This window comes from Rhipicephalus microplus, chromosome 2, assembly GCF_043290135.1.
Source record: "Rhipicephalus microplus isolate Deutch F79 chromosome 2, USDA_Rmic, whole genome shotgun sequence".
In the NCBI taxonomy this organism is placed as follows: Eukaryota; Metazoa; Arthropoda; class Arachnida; order Ixodida; family Ixodidae; genus Rhipicephalus; species Rhipicephalus microplus.
The window spans coordinates 188,299,024-188,319,389 of NC_134701.1; the positions used below are offsets into that span (position 1 = coordinate 188,299,024).

The 20,366-nt window shown below is 46.0% G+C and overlaps 1 protein-coding gene across 2 annotated transcripts in view; it reads right to left on the bottom strand.

Annotated features, from left to right (window-relative positions):
- Nucleotides 1-20,366, bottom strand: part of LOC119170547 (paired box protein Pax-6) — a 66,788-nt gene that overhangs the window by 15,260 nt on the left and 31,162 nt on the right. For both annotated transcript variants that reach the window (XM_037421737.2, XM_075887152.1), the window contains exons 5-6: nucleotides 6,334-6,483; nucleotides 5,569-5,651 (exon numbers count right to left, since the gene is read on the bottom strand). In XM_037421737.2, coding sequence (XP_037277634.1) covers nucleotides 5,569-5,651; nucleotides 6,334-6,483 — 233 coding nt within the window. The remainder of the gene's footprint in view (nucleotides 1-5,568; nucleotides 5,652-6,333; nucleotides 6,484-20,366) is intronic.

The following is a 20,366-nucleotide window of genomic DNA, read 5'->3' on the forward strand; positions in this document are numbered from 1 at the left end:
CTTGTCATGTGAGAACATGACTACATGCCGCATTCAAGCCGCGAATACATTTCGACGTGACGCGGTGCGCGTGTTTGCCGACGTTCATTTCATCACGTCGCGACTGCGTTGCCACGCCAGGCACCGGTCCTGCCATATACTCGCAGGCGCGCGCCGCGCTGCGTAGCTTTGACGCATGCGCGTTTCGGCGCGTCCGGCGTTCCTCCGTCACGAAAAGAGGTTGGCGCAATGTTGTCTGGGTAACGTATCAGCACGAAATGCAGCATGTCACATTTCGCGCCGACGGACGCTGGTCGCGCCTGGCGTCAGACTATAGAGTGTTCTTGTTTTGCTAACGTAGCGTCGTTGTGCCCAACCTGCGCGCTCGTCAACGCTACATTGGAGTATATTGGGCCCTTCATGATGGGCTCACGGCTGTTTTGCTAGCTCCACTTATACCAAATTTGGTGTTACGTGACGTCAATGGATGACAAAATATATGACTGGTGCAAACACGATAATCCTGACACGCGTGTCATGTAAGAACGTGACAACATGCCACACTCATAGCTTGCTCGCGGCCGTTTCGCTAGCTCCACATATACAATAAATTTGGTATCACGTGACTTGAATAGATGACGAAGGTAAACGACACATCTGTCACAAAACGAGCGCTCAAAAACAGGCGCGCCGCCAAATTCTCGCGATGAAGCGTCGATAGGTCAACGATAGCAAAAGAAAACAAGCATCCAAAGACTCCCCGGGCACGCGCCCCTCTCCCCTCGGAACAGTGAGTTCGCCGACGAACCTTCTCTCATCGGCGCCCGAGCAAGCACTGGAATGTTCTAGATGGAAAGGCGCGGGGTGATGCCGGATTGCGTCATCCGTCGCGGACCGCCTTCGAACCGTCTCGCCCTTTCCCCCAGCCTTCGCTGCGTATCGCACCGACGAAATGATGAGAACTTTCTAGAATCTCGCGCGGAAGGTATTTAATCGAGCAGCCGAGATGGGAGATCAGGAGAAGACGGAAGTTAGCGCCAGAGCGCGTAGGGATTCCGCCGTGTAGTCGGCGAAGTTTTTGTCCGTAGGGACAAAGCAGGAGAGGAAGAGGATTTCCACCTGAGGGGTGAAGGCTCGAGCTACAAACAAGAGCGTGTGTCTACCGCTATCGAGCGAAGACGCGTAGCAACAGCTGCGTGTGTGAAGCCGACGTGTTTCCGGCGAAGAAGTTTGAAGCTTGGCGAGTGGCCAATTGAAGACGCGAGGTTTTCTGGAAGAGAAACTTCGGGGGCAGCGGAACGACAACAACGCTGGACTTTGAGTGAGTGATTCTCGGAAGAGTATCATCCAGACTTTTGTTTCAAGAACTTTGGAGTGAATAGGTTTTCTATCTCTTTAGTCTTTAAGTGTCTTGGTTGTTCAATGCATGCGACTGCATTGTAGTGTGTATTGTTGTCTGTGTCTGTTGTTTCGAGTGTGGCTGATTGTACTGTGTAGTACGTTGTTTGATTAGTGACATATTGTACTCAACTATTGTGGAGTGTGCATACTTGTGTATTGTTTTGATCTGCCATTATTGAGAATATAATTTTGTTTTGTTTATCAACTCTCGGCTCTGACTTGTTCTTTGGGCCACATCCGGCGTCTGCTGGCGCACCAAAAAGGACCACTTCTAAATTGTCCACGCTTTCGTGGTGTGGTTCGGGGGGCCAATACTTCGGCTCTTGGAATTAGCCCGGCGATCGCCTCCCAAACTAACGGGACCTGTGACAACATCCAAACATGATAAGCATGACATGGAAGTCATGTACGACACCAATTACCTCTGCCTCATAACGTTGTGCTGATATTAAAGTGACATATCAACATTTCCCATTTGTGCTTCGCATATCATCGTTTCCCACTGTACGTGGGATCTGCCAGTTGTTCTTCATCAAGAAGCTATTTCATCGACTCGTACTCAGCGTCATCCTCGCTGGCCGTCATTCAATGGTAACGTTTCGGAATTTGCAGTGTTTGAAGTGCACCGAAGCGGCAGAGCTTCATCGCGTTCGGTCGTCTCGGCAGCGTGAAGCAGCGACTCTGCGTGTATACTTCATCAGTCGCTCGGATGCACCAAGCTTATTGCCTGAAGGTGACCACTCTCGACGATTGTCGTCGCGATCATTCGTGTGCAGTTAGGTGAAAGTGAAGTCTGAATTGCGCGCGTCTGTTTTTTTTTTTTTGGGGGGGGGGGGGTAAGCGTCTGTGATTTATAACCCGCAAAAACCATGGCATCAGCGTTGTCACATGTGCGTGTGCGAGTGTGTTACTTGGGTGTCGCAACGTGGGAATCTATGTGACTTTCTGCGATATGCGCTGTGCTGTGCGCCCATATGAGTGGTGCGAGTGCGGACAAGGCGTGAGAAAAAAATGACTGCAGTTTCCCGGGTGGGAACACTGGTTAGCATGCGGAACCTATATATGTTGAACTGGGATAAATGTTGTTAGTAATTTGTGACATGCGTGTGTGTTATGAGTGAACACGAGTGAACACGCACGCACGTATGCTGCGAAAGACGATGTTTATTGATGTGACGCTTTGGGTATTTTGAGCGAGTTGGCGTTATGGTCCGTAAAGTGAAGGGTGAGTGGCTCTGGATGCACTGATCGAAGGTTGAAATTTGCAAAGACGTGGTCGATGCCCGTCCCGCGAACCGTGGTCGGATGACGTTTGGCGTCGTGCGTTGCTCGTTTCAGCGAGTGCCGCGACTCCATGTAGTCTACCACCCAATCGTCCTTGATGACGTCGACGTTGAAGTCGCCAATTATCACGAAGGGTTGTCGTTGCGGTCGTTGTTTCAGGTATTATTCCACGGCTTCGTCGACGTACTTCCCCAGGCAGCACGCGATAGGTTGCGCATGCGCGCGTTAGCATACAGCTGGCACACGTAAAGCTAAAGGTCACGCGGCGGGCGCTGTGTTGAGAGGAGGAAGAGTGTACAGATGGATGGCGGAGGAGGAGGGGAGGCTGCGGACTGCAACGGCGCATGACTAGCCCCTAGCATGCTAAGCATGTAAAAAGCGTCCAACAGAACCTGCTACGCGACACAGTACGAAAGTAAACAAACCAGCTGGTGGGGGAGAGTACGCAATGTTCTATGCATGCATTATAAAGCGAATTGTGGTCATCCGGTGGGTGTGTGAGTAATTCTGTGCCTCGTTGACGTGCGCGTTGCGTAAGCGCTTGTCTCACGCTCGATGCACGGACGCCTTGTATGAAAAACGCCGTGCGAGGTTTTTCGAACCGCGAAATGACACGTTATTTACTATCGCGGCATTGATCGTTATCGGTGCAGCGATAACAATCAATTACGATCAGTTGCATCGATCGTGATTGTTACTGAGGCGACACCGCTAATACTATCATTCAGCGAAAAAAAAGATCTCCTTTTAAGGAGTTGTATGATACTTAATGATATCTTAATGGAAAGTCTTAGTTCTGTCTTTTTTCTGCATTTAACCTGTATTGTGTGCATGTAATACCTAGTGATAGCTTGTTAATGTTAAATTAGAGTGCCGTGAAATAAAACATGAAGGATGCATTGCACTCCTTTGTGAAAGGAACGTCTGGTACGCAATTCGCTCCCATTTACTGGAGAGAGGAAACCCTCTTGTCAGCACAGACCTTCGTACAGACACATTCATAGGAGGTGGTGGCCCCTGTTCCAGCAAAACTGTGTCGCTCTTTGAAAACGTTGATTATTCAAGTGCTGACGAAGTCAAGACAAGCCATCGAGTGCAAGCTGTCAAACCGAGATTGCGAAAATTCCTGTACAGCATTCAGTCGCCGCCATTTAGCCACGCATACATCGCCTTGTATGCAAGGACTCCCACTGTTAAACACAATGTGCGCTACGCGCTTTTATTTCGTTGAAAGAAGACATCAAGTGAAACAATGGCGTTTGTCTCAGACACGATGACAAGCAACGAAACACGAGACGCATATTCGGTATTTACGGCATCACAAGAAGTAAAATTCACGAAGTTAATTTCACATCACTTCTTCATTCTTCGCTTTGAGTCATAGTTGTCATAATAGTCGCCATAATTACAGCAGATAGCGAAGAAACGTGTAAGCGAAAGTTTCGTAAAACAACATGAAAATTGCAAACAACTTTATAAAATTTCATTCATGCCCTTGTATTGTTTTTTGAAAGCGCTACAGAAGGATTATTTTCTTCAGACCTTCACTTTAACTGTGCCATTGTTCGATTTAGTACCACCCTAGGTACCGCGCGGAAACGTCGCATTCGAGAGATGTACATTGCTTCTTCATGGACTCAGATGTGAGGTTGGTGGGGGGTGTTATTTAAACAACAAATATATTTCTAAGCTGAAGCTGAACTTCGTGCCCTCACAAGTTTTCTTATCAAGGTTTGATTTCTCTATCTCAATATCAATGAAGTGTTGCAAGATAATGGCTGTATGCGGGAAAGTTATTGGGGAACTACTTTTTTTGTAGCGCGGAGGCATAAAAAGATAAGGGCAATGCCACCTCGCTGGCGGGGCTTATATTTATTCTTAAATTGTCACCGACTATAGTTCACATGTAGTTGCGCGGTATATGAAAGAGCACAGGTGAACGTTGCCCTCGTATACTGGGGAGAGCACACCAAGGCGTTTGATTCGTCAAACGACAACGCTTTGAGCGAGCGCACATCGAGTAGGAGTGTTTATGTTTTTGTTGGCGCCGTGTTTGCGTTAGATTCACTATATGCTGTGTCCAGGTGTAAACTACTTCAGCTACAAGTTTTTTGTTTTGTTTTTATGTGGTTACAGATCTGTCTCAGGGTTACGACGAACATCGCTAACGCTACACATTCGTCGACAATAATGATAATCCCTATAATAATTGACAACACATTTTGCGGCATAATCAACTATAAGGAGTATCGTTCGTGACATTACCTATACGCAGTTTTTCTGTGTTATATAGTTCCCTAACATGGCGATCGCAGTGGTGTCAGTACCCTGCTCATGACATATCGTCACGTTCAGGTCGATTTGCGCCTCACGATGGCAGTTTTTGAAAGGGTTATCGGGCGTGCGCGGAGTTTTCTTTCGTAGGGGGAGGGGGGTTCTACCCAATCAAAGTGCGCCATTTTGTTCTGCTATTCTGAGGCCCTGTATGCTTCTGTAAACTATTATTCTTAATATCATTATTATTATTATTCCTATTGTTGTTGTTGATGTTGTTTTTATTGTTTGATATCTTATACACGCCGTTGATTATACACAGTCATAGGATGACACACATGAAGACAAGGGGTAAACAGTACGACAAAGCACGCGTTTCACTGTTCTGGATGTACAACAAAATGGCAGCCATCATGACGTTGATGCACGCCCCCTAGTGTGAGTTGCTAGCTCTTGACAAAGCGCTATCTCGCCTACTCACTTTTTTCTACATTTTCACGCGATAACTCGCGTGTATTTTCTTTACTGTTCTTCCTTGAACCAGTGCCCTAACTCTTTATCGCTTATCTGCATGCGGTCAAAGCTTCTTTCGGCTTTGAAGGGCCCCCAGCGGGATACGAAGACACGTACCTGGATTCGCGCCTCGGGAAGCGCGATCTTCTCGGCCAACCTCTCCCGGGCGAACACGTCCGGGTAGTGGGTGCGCTCGAACTCTGCAGCGTATAACATTGTTGTTCACGAATGGGTGCACGTATTCAAAGCATCACCGCGTGTTCAAATCTCATACGCCAGAGCATAGGCATGCGTAGGGTTCTCTTTTAGGGGGGGGGGGGTGAATTTCGGTCTTAATTCCCACTCCCTATATTATGTGAAAGTATGGAGCTAACTTCCTCTCCCCGCCCTGTGGTCACGCCTATGCGCTGGAATCCTAGATATAGAAAGGGGCTTATCGAGAATTCTGAGGGATAGGTTACCAGGAGGGCAGGATCAGAGGATGTGGAGATTAGCTATATACCTTAAGAGGGGAGTGCGTTGGGTCGGTTAGGAAGAATATCTTTTTATGGGGCCGGGGGGCGGGGGTCAGTAAGAAGGGGGAGGTGTATAATGATCACAAGGATGGTTTGGTGAACTAGTTGGTATCGAATCTTGGAAACATTACGGTGCACATAAGCGAAGAAAAAGTGAATGAACAAGATGCAGCACTGAACTACAACTCTTTGTTGTAGTCCGATGCTTCTTCATCACTCTGCTCCCTGTCGTGTGCGCTGTAGCATTTCGACAACGTGTGCGTGATTTTTTTTTTTGTCCTCAGCGTATACTTCGCCGAAGTGACGTGCACAACGGATTTACTTCGCCCCCTTCCCCCCCCCCCCCCCCACAAAATAACCTGAATACCTTTCTCGAGTGCCTCGATCTGCTCGTTGGTGAAGGATGTCCGGTTCCGCTGCAGCTTGCGCTTCAGCCGCAGCCGCATCTGCGAGTCCTCGTCGCACGACGAGCTGTTCTCAGAGTTGCCGTCAGAGGTGCCACCGTCGCCGCCACCTTCTGTACGCAACACATAAAGGAGAAGATACACACGCACACTTTAGAAAGAGATTCCTGTGCCACATGTTATGCATCGAGTAAATGACGCTTGCTAAAAAAGTCAGCTTGTGGAGGCAGCGCGCCTTAAGGACGGTCAAAGTGTGGATTAAACTAGAATAAAATGAGATACTGGAACAAGAAAGTCTGTTTGTACGTTTGCATGAAGTTCAGTCACTCGCGCCATGCACGGTGAGCTGCCATACCACGCTTCTCAATTAAACGCGAGAGTTACCCTATCCGAGCCTTGACACGCGTGTCATAGGATCAAGCTATATACTCCAAGACCTTGTAGCAAAACGTATTAGGAACATTTTTTTCTTGGAAATTACCACAGTACACGTGTTCTAAAATACGTGCTTTCGCAGGCTGTTGTATCAAATCGCAGAAGCTGCCACCAAAGCGTTGAGGTCTATTTCGGCGACTACACCGGCGAAGAACGACGCCGTCTAATACCACCTGTAACCAGTCGCTGGACAAGAGCGATCAAATTCGAAGTGCATCCGGGTTTTGCATCACCGAACCGTTGGAGTCGCCGTAACCATGCTGTTCTGGCGATACGTTCACCAGCTAACGTGAAATTTTGAGCAAAAATCCTTCGAGTACGTTAAAACAATTCAGTAAGTTGTTTTTTTTTTTCTGCCCGTGTATCATAATTCAAACTTGTGATGCCTCCACTCATATAGTAACACGCAACTTGCTTTTTGAAACACCACTTCTCCGCCAGGACGAAAAAAAAAATGTCGGTCGCCTTTTAGCACATGAAGCCTATAATAAGTATGAATATATTTTCATCTTAGTGTGGTAGTAATTAGATGTACACTGCAGGTGCATTCTCTCCGTCGCCGTGATGTTCTGTATAAAGTTTACGGTCGATAGTATCACCCCGCACGTAGCATATTCCACGTGGGAGTGAAAACATGCGAGGGCCTAAGACGATCACGGTTTTAAGCGATGAGAGAACACGAGCAGCACGTGTTCTAGCTCCCTCCGACACAGCGTCTTTCGAGCTGCCGGGGCGAGTCGATCGCGCCTTATGTTGAGAAAAAAAAAAAAGCGGTAGGTGGCCCATACCCCCTTACGCGCCATGTTCTCAAACGTTCAGTTTTCGATGAAGTGGTACATAGTGCAACGGTCACTTTGACCGACACAGCGACCGCGTTACTTTACGTTCTATTGTTTTGAGTTATGACAGCTCGAATGCTAAACGAGTTGGCTGCTGGCATTACATTGGATTACACTCCATCTTGATTTCTTGTTCTTGGGACGCACCTGTGACCTTTTCGAGATAATGCAGCTTTCAAAAGGACGAAATGAAATGAAGCTGACGTATTCGACCGTCGGAAGCGCGCCACGTAGACGTTTGCTGTCTACCAGGTGCCTGGCGCGTTCTATATAAGGACACGCTAGAATGCCAAGGTCACGCCGGCGGCTTTGCAAGCACACGCATTCTTGCGTTATCGACCAGTGTGCAAAAAGCACTGCGCCTACGATGAGCGAGAGAAGCACTAGCGCTCCCACGTGGCCGCCATCGCTTCTTCAACACCACGCGGTTCGTTACAGACGCGCCGGTCCACGTTGCTCCCATCGCACATTTCTTTCACTTCGCGCCCGGCGCGCTGGCAGCACCGAGTGCAGCGACGCGTACGGAGAAGCCCACCCCTCGGGCGACGCGCGCGCAGACGCAGTTTTCCCGCTTTGCCCTCGACTTCCCCACCCTCTCCCAGCAACACCGCCCAAATGTCATCACCGCGACTGCGCCCTCGATCGCTCAGGTTCCCCTTTGGCGTGCGGACTTGAATGTATCAGCAGAAACGTAGCGACCGAAACAATACCCAAAACGAAAAGAAGAAGCGAGAAAATACGTGAAGGCCCCGAAGACCAGGTCGCCAGGCAGATCCGGATCATCGGGCGACGGGGCGCGCCGTAATCGAGTTTGGCCTGGACCCCCCTCGTCCTAACGAATCCCATTAAGCGTCGGGGCGGACCCGCCAATGAGCTGTAATTGAATCATGCGCGCCCACATCCGCGCGCTCTCTTTTACAGCTTGGCACGCATTGGCACCAACAGGGCCCCCAGAAAGGTGAAAGTATGCGCGCACGTGAGGACACCTATCCCAGAAGCGCTGATCTACCCACGTTTGTAAGGGCAGCTTCGGTCCGTGCAGAGGTAGGGGAGAGGGAGCCTGACTTGGAAAAACCGCGTGTCTGTGTCGGTGATTTAAAAGACTGCTTATCCGGAAGCCGCTAGTGTTTTGGACATCAGCCAGGTGCAATGTCCCTAAAAGTTCTTGTGTCTAAGTTAAATTTCTATTATTGTATGAAAACATTGGGAACATAGTGTCGCGATGTTCAAAAAGTGAGCCGCGCATCTTAGGGCTGTTGTGTACCTGTAGTGTTCAGCAGAATGAATGAATGAATGAATGAATGAATGAATGAATGAATGAATGAATGAATGAATGAATGAATGAACGAACGAACGAACGAACGAACGAACGAACGAAATATACACGTACGTGTTTTGGTATACATCTGTAGTGATGCGGTCAATTGATCTTTTAGGAAATGCAGTAACCGGTCTTACAACAAGGCGTCAACGTTTGATACACATTTGTTTAAGTAATCAATAAAAAACGAGCTGTAGACTAACGTTCTCGTGGATGATGTAGCCTGGCCTCGAATCAAGAAGCCAACATTTGGCACATTAATTTCAGAAGTCAATCAAGCGACCACTAACTCGAACCACGAAAGTTTGTCCTGACATCGAACCACGACAACTAAAGCGGAAACACAGAGGCGCCACCAATACAGTTGATGAGGCAGTTGGCCGATTGTAACAGCAGTAGGACGCACTAGACGGCGCTTTCGGCTTGCTCATCGTTAGCTCATCGAGCTCATCGAGTACATTCTTCCATATCAGCTGTTAGAAGCGACGAACTTCGAGTATTTGGAAGCCACCACTTCACGGGACAAACATACCCTTGCCACTATTTTGTTTTTCGAGAAATGTGCGCACACTTATCTGAACGAGGCCCCACGAATGTGCACTGACCATGCCTCATAATTTCAATCAAATCACAGCGACCCTTGGAAGTGGGTGAAAAAACGAGCACCTGAGCAAAACAAGCGGACATGTGGCGCCATCTGTATACAAAGCCAACAAGCAACCGCTTCTTGACTTCACTATTTAGAACACTCTCTTTTTCCCATCCGAATGACGCGAGAGAGAGTGCACGTGTGTGAACAACAAGAAAGCTTCCCGCGGATCTCGCGAAAGCAATTAGCCGTGCTGATCGAGCAGCCGCCGTAGCCAGGCGCGCGGAAGCATATGGTCGATTCAGTGGAGAGTCGATTGGAGGAATTCCGCCGGCTTCTTACTCGACGAAGCGTGAATATGCAAAGACCATGGTGCGTTAAACCGCTGCACGTAGCGAGGCGATTCGCAGTGTGCGCGATACTGCTGTAAGTGGTGAAAACCCTTCTACACTTGCGTAGCGTACTTTAACAAATAAGGAACTCGTATGGCGTGTGGAATTGACACACTATGTTTTAATGATGAAAGTTTTCCAAGTTGTGGAAGTTACTTAATTTCAGATTTTCACTCATAAAAATGGTTGCGTGCGTTGACAACGTACTACATACATACATACATACATACATACATACATACATACATACATACATACATACATACATACATACATACATACATACATACATACATACATACATACATACATACATACATACATACATACATACATACATACATACATACATACATACAATGCCTGATTCACTGGCCTATACAATTAGAAATGTTTTGTGGAAGGATAGGGAGTACGTTGTACTTTGTGTTTCCTTCATTATACTACCAGGACAAGCGTAATTCTGATTTCTCTGCAGATAGATAGATAGATAGATAGATAGATAGATAGATAGATAGATAGATAGATAGATAGATAGATAGATAGATAGATAGATAGATAGATAGATAGATAGATAGATAGATAGATAGATAGATAGATAGATAGATAGATAGATAGATAGATAGATAGATAGATAGATAGATAGACAGACAGACAGACAGATAGATAGATAGATAGATAGATAGATAGATAGATAGATAGATAGATAGATAGATAGATAGATAGATAGATAGATAGATAGATAGATAGATAGATAGATAGATAGATAGATAGATAGATAGATAGATAGATAGATAGATAGATAGATAGATAGATAGATAGATAGATAGATAGATAGATAGATAGATAGATAGATAGATAGATAGATAGATACTATTGATAGTATCATTAGTATATTTATTTGTACAAGAAATAGCTCACTGTCAAAGCTTGACTGAAGTACAAGAGAGAAGCGGGCGCTGATCGCGTAATGATATATTATGTTAAATAACTAAACTTTGTTTGCGACCAGACGCGCGTTCTCTTGGTCCAGAGGTGGGTGACTTCCTCATTCCAGGTAGCCATGGCTAGCCGCCTACGCCTAGCCCTAATTTCAGGTACATAACTCACCAAGCTTTTCATTTGTTGAAGCCCGCCTTCTCAATATATAGTACGCACATCGTTCACTGTGTGCGAACAGTTGTGTAGTAGGAGAGTACTTGTGAATATGGACGCAGGCGAACATTATGTGGGCGACACGAATACTGGATGCTTCCAAATATTAGATAAAATAGTAAGGCGTGGTATTCGATATTAACTTTGACTCGCATATCAGCATTCAAAGCTTTGAAATCGGAAGTAATGTAACTTCGAAACAAAAAAGTGCGCGTAATTTCGCATAATGAAACCTTCCTGAAAAGGTGGTTTCACAGCAGAGTGATTTGCTATGCCGTGTAACAATAGTTGCGAGAAAAATGAAGAAAACTAGAACTGCAGCGAAATAACACCTCAAGGTGAAGTGGTTCCGCTTACATATTAGCTGCACTCTGATTTATGTTTCAATTGCTTCGTAGCTGTTAATACTTTCTAACTGTGACAAATCGTAAGATATAGCGTATTTGCCCGCGTACAACCCGGTTTCTCAATTAACGCTGGCAAGGGGAGAATGTATGCGTGCGATGCGCTGATATATCTGCGTACCGTTATACCGCTACGTGTGGCTCAATTTTTCTGAAATATGGGGCTGACTTGGCGCCTCTCTATCGCTTTCGTGTGATTAGGGAGGGCGTTCCGCCTTTCTTGATAATAACGATACAATTGTGACACACTCGCGTTACGAAATGCGTGTTAGCTTCCTCGAACAAAAAAAATGGCCCCTTATCTGAATGTTTCAATGCAAATGTTCTTGAAAGATGATAGTAGTCCGCCTGGAAAAAGTGGATAAAATGTTTATTTAATGTTCTGCGTGAGAAAATTGGAGAATGATATTCTGGAGGAGCTGCGTGACACATGAGCGCCATCTGGCAGTATAATCTTGAAAAACAAAAGGATGGCCTCCGGTGTTGTGATCGCGCGGCGTGGGCGCGGCATCTCGGAGGCCATGAGTTGTAGACTCTAAGGCCACAGGTAGGGGCAACTACCGTATCCTCGTAGCAAAGCGTATGCGAAACACCCACTTCTTCGTGCTTTTCATGAATAGTGTTGCATTGTCAGCGCAGCGTCATAAACGCCACGGTGATTAGAATTACGTATCTATGCCTTTTGACGTGTTGATGACGTGTTGATGTTGTGTCTCAGATATGCGCAATATGTGCTTCTCAAGCGACAATATGCACAAGTAGGAACGCAGAAACCAGAGCAATATTGGCGGGCGCTGTGGGTTTGGTTGAACTTTAGCCGTTTCGGGTGACACACGAACAAGTCGACCGACAGGCAGACAAATGAAAATTTTTGCGATGAGGTATCTCAAGGAAGGTAATCGTCTTTTATAAAAAAGCGTGTTTCTATAAAATCTTCTTCAGGGTCAGAAATTTCATGCGGCAGCACGCGTGATCACGACGTATGAAGCTCGAGTCTTTGAGATGTCGCCTCAAATTTTTTTTTTTTTCAAGATTACAAGCAGGCAATAAAAGAAATAAACAAAGATTTACATCTTCAGCCGCCTGGAAGGAGATGCGATTGTCTTGATATCAGCAGAAATATTTTAAACCCTATTTCACGCGCACGAATGCCTTACGGTGGTCCCTTTTCTCAGATACAGTGGAAATGTGGAACAGTTAACCTAATCTGGTTGTTTAACAGACCGTGCAACATCACTAAATTTCGAAGATGCATGCAGTGACCCAGGCTTAACTTTGCTGCCAGCATTTGTTCGTCAATTTTTATGTGCATAGCCATTGTTGGTCTTTTATTAATTTTCTGGTACTGATTAGTAATCTATCATTTTGATGTTCTATTGAATGCTGCTTTTTCATGCGAATGTCATCACGTGACGCCCTCCCTGTAATGATTTTAAGCACGGGATTGACGGTATCAAATAAATAAATAAATAAATATTCAGTTCATATACTCCATCTCAGTGGACGAGGTCCACAGCGGTTTCTCGGTGGTTGCGGGGCTCTTACGACTTCTCTCGGTTGTGCACTCATCGACTACTCTGTCTACGAATTCTTGTACATCAAAGACTAGCACACCGCCGTTAGCTTTAGAGGACATGAAAACATTTTAGACGTACATTTGATGGCTGCAAAAGAGTGTGGACTAGTCGACAAATATTTGTAAGGGGAATGCACGCCAAGACGTAAGACGACGAAGAAGGGAGGACAAACAACTACGCTATATGAGACGTGAAACACTGTTGGACTGTTGGACAGCTGATATCAGTTGTCATTTAAAATGTTGCTGCTGTTGTTGTTGACATTTATATCAATTCTGTACGAAGCAACGCTATCCCGACGAAGAACTGACGGTTTCTCTCTTTCTTTCTTTTTTTTTTACTCATGCCAGTCAGGAACTACCGCTTCAATTCAGCTACGCTGCTTGCCATCGCGTCAACAACCGTACACTTTCAGCACTTCGCCATGACCGCGTTTCAGATCAGAACCTGATAGCTCTCAGCAAACACATTTTGCCTCGTTTGCACGCGCGTGGAAAAAAAAGAAAAGGGAAACTAGAATCCAATTTGTGTTCCTTGCCGCGGAAGACCACGCGCACACGAGAAGCGTTCTTAATCACGAAAACGAAAGCGCCACCTTCCCGTTCCACATTCCATGTGCCTCGTTCAAACGTGCGCCGCGCCCCCTCTCGACGGAGCCGAGCATTCCCTAGAGACTTCCGGTAAAACAGACCGCCAGCGACACCTACGGGGCGAACAGCGTGTCCGCAACCTCGGCACGCCCGTTGCTTGTCTACAGTTAAGAATACTCGCCACCGCAGACAGAACGCACTAAGGGAAAGTGGGAAAAAAAAGGCAGGGGACTTGCTGCTGCGGGTGATGCCGTACGTGTGTAACTGCGTGTTCAAAACGAAAACACACGGTTAGCGAAAAACGATGAACCTCGGCTCAGCACAGCTCCCCCGGGGGTGAATGAGAGAGCCGGGGTTTTCGGCGGAGGCGTACGTGGGCGTCCCGCCGGGAGTTTGTTCTGTGCTGTCCAAAACCAGCGTCACTCTTTCTCTTTGTCAGCGGGGAGGCACCGCTGCGTTTCTCAGCCGTAGAACGTGGATCTTTTCCCAGCTTTTCCCTACGCGAGCTCCCACCCCTCCCGACTTCTCTCCCGAGTGCAAACAGGATTATCCTAATTTGGTCGTTACAGGGGGCTAAAGTGTTTGGGGAAACTCGGTCGTTAAATCGATACAGTTGCGCTGCCTCGCCTCTTCTGCCTCCGTCCCCCGCTTCAACGTGTCCTCCCGCTCTTCCCTTGTGGCCTTGTTCTCCCTGTTCTGCCGCGACCCGCGCGTAGACGATGCACGACAGCGCGAATGCAGGGAGTGGACTCGAGCCTTTTCTCCCTACGCTTCTTTCACCTCGCCACCTTCTTTCTCTCTATCTCTCTCTCTTTTTTACTTTTTGAACTGATGGCTACGTATCCGATGTGTCAAAATCAGAGGCTTGAAAAGAAAGAAAAGAGAAGATACTATAAAAATGACGATGATCGAGCAATACGCTGAATGTGTAACGAGAAAATACCCGAGCCTCGGCTCTCTCTTCGGCTCGGTGAGCCCCCAGGGGGCGTTCCCGGTGGCAACTCTTTTATGGAACGTCACACATACCCCGCTTTTAACGCGTCCAGTTTTTGGCCGCTCTTATTGGCCCGGATATTTCCGAGTGGGTCATGTGGCTGAGGGCAAAACTGCTTTCTTGAGCGGTGTTTTCGTTCCGTCCTCACTAAGTTCGTCATTCTTATCTCTGGGACGCGAGCAGAGACTGCGAAGTGATGCACTTTCTCGGAAATGTCACATTTAGACAGACAGCAAAATTAAAAGAAATTAAACGTAGAATACGTAGAGATCTGACTGAGAAATTATAGTCTCTTTGAACAAATGCGTATTTAAAATTTTGTCATTTCTTTTTGTCTCCTTCTTTCCTTCTCGTAAATAGGACCAATGCCTCCCACTACACCATGTAGTTCCGTTATATCACTTAAAAAAAACTGCTATTTACAGCGTGAATTATTTCCTACAGCTTAACCCGTTACCATTTCAGCTCACGAGCTTACGTTCATAAGCTCGCTACAGTCACAGAAACTCACTCAGTATACATTATATGTTCTTAACGTATAACAGTCGCCTGACGGTTTCCGTCTCATTCACTAACCTGTATGACCACATAAATTGTACGAAGTTGCCTCTTTCCCACAGAGCCGTCTCACGCAAAGCAACACACACTGCTGCACGCAAGCATACACGGATACTGAATGATCGTGAGTCACATAAATGTATCCATGACTATATGCTAAACACATGCATGACTACGAACATCACCATTGGGAGGCGTAAGAGTAGCGTGTCTCTAACACACGTTTTTCTTTTATTGTTATTTATACGCAAGTCTTCACGTGCCGTTTCGCCTTTCTTAACGTCTACGGTTGTGTACGTGTAAACAAATGCGTGTGTGTTGGCGCGCTTAGTATGCCGGAGATCTGTCGGGGCCTTAACACGAGGATTCGGAAACGAAACAACGCGAACATGCACTTCCGGAACTTACCGACGACACCGAAAGAACCCCTCTCTGCATCAATGTTCTCTTATGAGACATCTCAGAACGTGCGTATAGATTACATCCGGTGCGTTTAACAACCAACGAAGCAGCTTTCCGACGGTCGCCGATCCATGCACATGTGTGTATAGTATTTTGCGACGCGTTCACACTATACAAACAGTAATGAAAATGCGGCCGCAGAATATGCGGCGCCTTTTCTGACTTCCGAATACGACGATGTTTACGGAAGTGTGGCCGTAAAACGGCGTTTATGTGAAGGCATTTACTATGCACTCGTATACACGACGTGAGAATGAGAACGGATGAATGCGGTCGTTACGGAGCTCGTGTTTTCGTGTATCGTGCACGCTTGTCTAAAGGGCTGTGAGTCCACTGCATTTTCGCTTTGTTGAGTGCAGCGCTACGTGTACGGCTTTCTCACGCGAAGCAATTTCACAATAGCGATCCATCAACGTAATAGAATACAATAATGCACGCTAACACTGCATGCGGATAGCTTGTCAGTTTCTGTTTGCGGCACGGAAGTCCCGGTGCAGTTTTTGCATCTGGGACCGTTTTGTATGTCTGTACGTAACAGACTGTAATCATGAATGAGTGATGAGCTAACACTGAAAGACGGTTTTGAATCGTACTATCAGTTTCAAGCTATAAAAATAAAATGCTGCATGCTCTCTGGCATTTCTAGACAAGCCGTCGTGGGCTGCCTTAAGACACGCAGGATTTCGCTGATTACTCGGCCGAATCTCGAAACCTAATGCCTGTATGTGTTTACCTATTTTCTTATTTTATTATTGCGCTATGGCGGCGGCTAAAGCCTCATCTCGACAGTGGACGCCCTGTGCCATTTCACCGATACAGATTTGCGCTGGTTGTTGAACACATGCGTTATATTTTATTTTATACGCTGATAATATAATCTATATTTTTGGCGTGCCAGAAGTATTTGTTTGTAATGTCATGAAAGTCTCTGAATAAAATTATTGCCCCGAGATGGTTGCGAAAGAACACGCGAATCAGTGCTGTCAAATCAACACAAAGGTAGCCTTCGCCGCATGCAGGTAAGCGCATTTGTGAAGCGTACTTGCAAGCTAAGTCTGTGAATACTTTCCAACAGGACATGTCCGTTGGAGACGTATTGACTTAAAGCAATGACACGCAGCCCTTGACTCAATACACATATCTTTCTGCACGTATGACTGAGTTACAAAGAACGCGGCAAACAAAAGACTAAAAAACTCATTCACAGCTTGCGTTTCTTTTGTCCATGCCTTCTTGTGATTGGAGCTGAGATTTGCGAACATTGGTAGTCGCTCAGAGCAGTCCAGACATAGCCAACCGCAAATGCGTTTGTAGATGTTCCACGAGTTATGTAAAACGTTTTATGATTATTGTGGTGCAGTCGAAGCCAAACTGCCTCGCAGCAGACGCTGTTAATACATTTAGAATCGGTTACTGAGATGAAAGGTTAAAAAAGCGCACATGCTCCTACCGCAGTTTAATTGTCGCTACAAGTTATGGACAATACGCCCAAAAGGCACAAGTATTACGACATTTACAAACACATGTAACTAATATCAACAGTGGACACAGGCAACCTAAGCGCGAAGAAAAATCATGGTGTAATTTCTTAGAGTTCTACAAGTCGGGTGATAGTCAAGCGGGCTGTATAAACGAACAAAAATTGTACGTGGTCCGTATTGATTGTGACAGTCGCGAAATTCCAAAAGTCGTGAAGCATTTTTTAAAACAAAATATTTTTCCTTCTTAACTTGCCCAAGATAAGGCCTATACACAAACCACATCTTTGCGAAACAATAAATTCGACAAGAAAAGGAAACTCATTCACGCATCCACAACCGGCACTGACTTAACTAGCACAGAGCACGTTAACTAGGGAGCAATCAAGTTTTCCTAATTCGCGATTAAAAAACCAGGGAAGAAAGCCCGCGTTTTGAAAGGATTTGCATGCAAAGTATAAAACTCGCACATAATCTTGAAGAAGAAAACAAATTAGCCCAAATTCAGCGACACTATAGTAGCAAACAAATCCGTCAATATGATAGGTCGTTCAGACATATTTAACGTACCAACGTGTCGCCAATACAAGGCAACACTAACGAACATTAACTAATGCTAACAAGCGATAGTACTCGAGTAAATGCGACAGCTGAAGGGCGTAGCCAGATATTTGTTTTTCGGGTGAGGCTGAGGACTTGGTCTCTCTTTCGTGCGTTTGTGCGCGTTTGTACAACTGTGCTCATATTGCAGACAAAGTATATAAAAATTGTCGTCAACATCGTCATCATCATCAGCATGACTACGCCCACTGCAGGACAAAGGCCCCTCTCATGTTCAGCCAGTTCCGTGTTGTGCTAATCAATGAAAATTGTAGAAACATATGAATTGTGAAAACGTTGAGCCCTCCACCCTCCCAATAGCCTCCCTGGCTACGCCATGCACTGGGTAGCTGGAGTCAATCAGTAATATTCATCTCGGCTTTTACCGAATATAGCTGGGGGAGTCTCAACAAGACGACGTCTTTAAAAAAACATATCGTTTGCGTGTTTGTTCTTGTTTCAATGCACGGTTTAGTTTAACCTCATATTGTGTAGCGCAGAGTACTTTCTGGTTTACTGTAACTTGTACGCGGAGTACGTTTTTTTATGTATGCTTTGTCTAATATTTGTAAATAACGTGCATAGTTACATATTACTTGCATATTTGTATATTGGATCGTAAATTTCTGTATGTGATTTCCATATTTCCATTTGCATATTGGTTCACAATTATTATTAAACTTACGTTGTATACTTTTTTTTTACCAGAGCACCGGATTCCTGTCCGTTTTCTGTTCCTTTTTTCTACGTTAATGTTAGACTTGTATGCCCACCTGCTTCGTCTCAGAAAGAGACTGGCAGTATTAATGATAAGTAAATAACCTCACGGAAGCTATACATGGCCGATTGCGGAAAAAAAATAAAAAAGAGGGGAAAAAGGGGGAATGCCGCCAGCCAGCCCGGCAAGGCAAGGCAAGGCAAAGCAAGGCGAGGCAAAGCAAAGCAAGGCAAGACAAGGAAAGGCAAGACAAGGCAAGGCAAGACAAGGCAAGGCAAGACAAGGCAAGGCAAGGTGATAGCGTGCCTTCGAGGCTGGACACCGCGTTCTCGTCTCGACGCGCGCCAACAACCCCGGGCATGGCTTCCGCTTGGAAGAGCACGAACGGCTTAGCGCGAACGCCCTCTTTCCCCGTTTTCTTCTTTCTTTTTTTCCGCCTTGTTCGATCACTGCCACCGCGCGTTTTCCGTCGCCACTCCTCCAAAAGGAAAAGAAGAGAGAGAGAGAGAGAGAGTCGGAGAAAGAAGTGCACAGAAACGACGCGGCCATAGACAGAGTCGGCGCAGCGGATTATATCGCGCAACTCTTCTTTCGCCGGCGTTCCTCCATTAATCCCGCGCGGGTCGCTAGAATGTAGCCGCATCTTCTTACCTCCCCCCTTGCACTCGAAAAGTGCTCAGCCGGGTTTCGTCTCGCTTATTTTCCTGTATACGTGACCTTGTATAACGCTTTCGTGCGCGGATATACATTTGTATACCGTATTGCTTCCATATTTGAAGATGCTCGCTACTTGTTGTCGGAGGAGTCGCGCGAAGCGCACCAAAGTAAGCCAAGTCGTCGTAGCTCCAAGAAGTGCGTATTATACATCGTAACGCGTGCTTCCCACTGAACTAATTTATTGCGTTGCTCAAGAGCCGTACCGTGACTGCCATCGCAGTAAAAAGAGCGCTCGTAAAATTTCAAGGCTGTTTCAAAACATCGACAACACCTTGTAAGCGTAGAGAACAATTTGATTAGATATTTCGCGGACGTGTACTAAAGTGGTGAGTCTTTAGTATATGGCGTTTCGCTAATTTTACACAAAAACAAACGGACAAGCCGTTTACAGCTTCGTTTTAATATACAATGTTTAGGTCAGAGAGAATCAAAAGCAAGCACAAACGATGTTCTTACCAGGACTGCACTGACAATAGACCTTAATTATTCATGACGCACCTATCTGACAATCTGCCGCGAATACACGATGTCCAAAGCGTATAGCTATGGACGCACGCTCGATTGGCACATTTAGGCTGAGATATCAGCGCAGTCATTGCGCCGGACGTACAAGCAGCGCAACTTGAGGCAAAAAACTTTTTGCTTACACACAGCTGCTGATTGGTTGATATGTGGAGTTTAATGTACCAAAACCACCATATGATTACGAGAGACGCCGTAGTGGAGGGCTCCGGAAATTTTTACCACCTGGGGTTCTTTAACGTGCACCCAAATTTGAGCACACGGGCCTAAAACATTTCCGCCTCCATCGGAAATGCAGCCGAGTACCTTATAGCCACTAGACCATGCACCGCGGCGGGGCTACACGCGACTGCCGAGTGCATGCATTCACTGATAATTGGTTTGATTGCAGTCTACAAATGTATAAAAGTTCCACTATATGTCAATGAGAGTACTGAAAAGACAATACTTGTGTGCTTGTAGGCAAGCACTAACTACTGTGCTGAATACTTTACTGGATTCTGTGCATACACAGTATTCAGTAAACTTTATAAGCACACGAACTGGCAAAAGCCTTATACGAAATTCGCAGTTTTACACTGAGGGAGAAAAAATAATTTGATGACTTTGATATATTCAGTCATCACACAGGAGAAATGTGTGTGT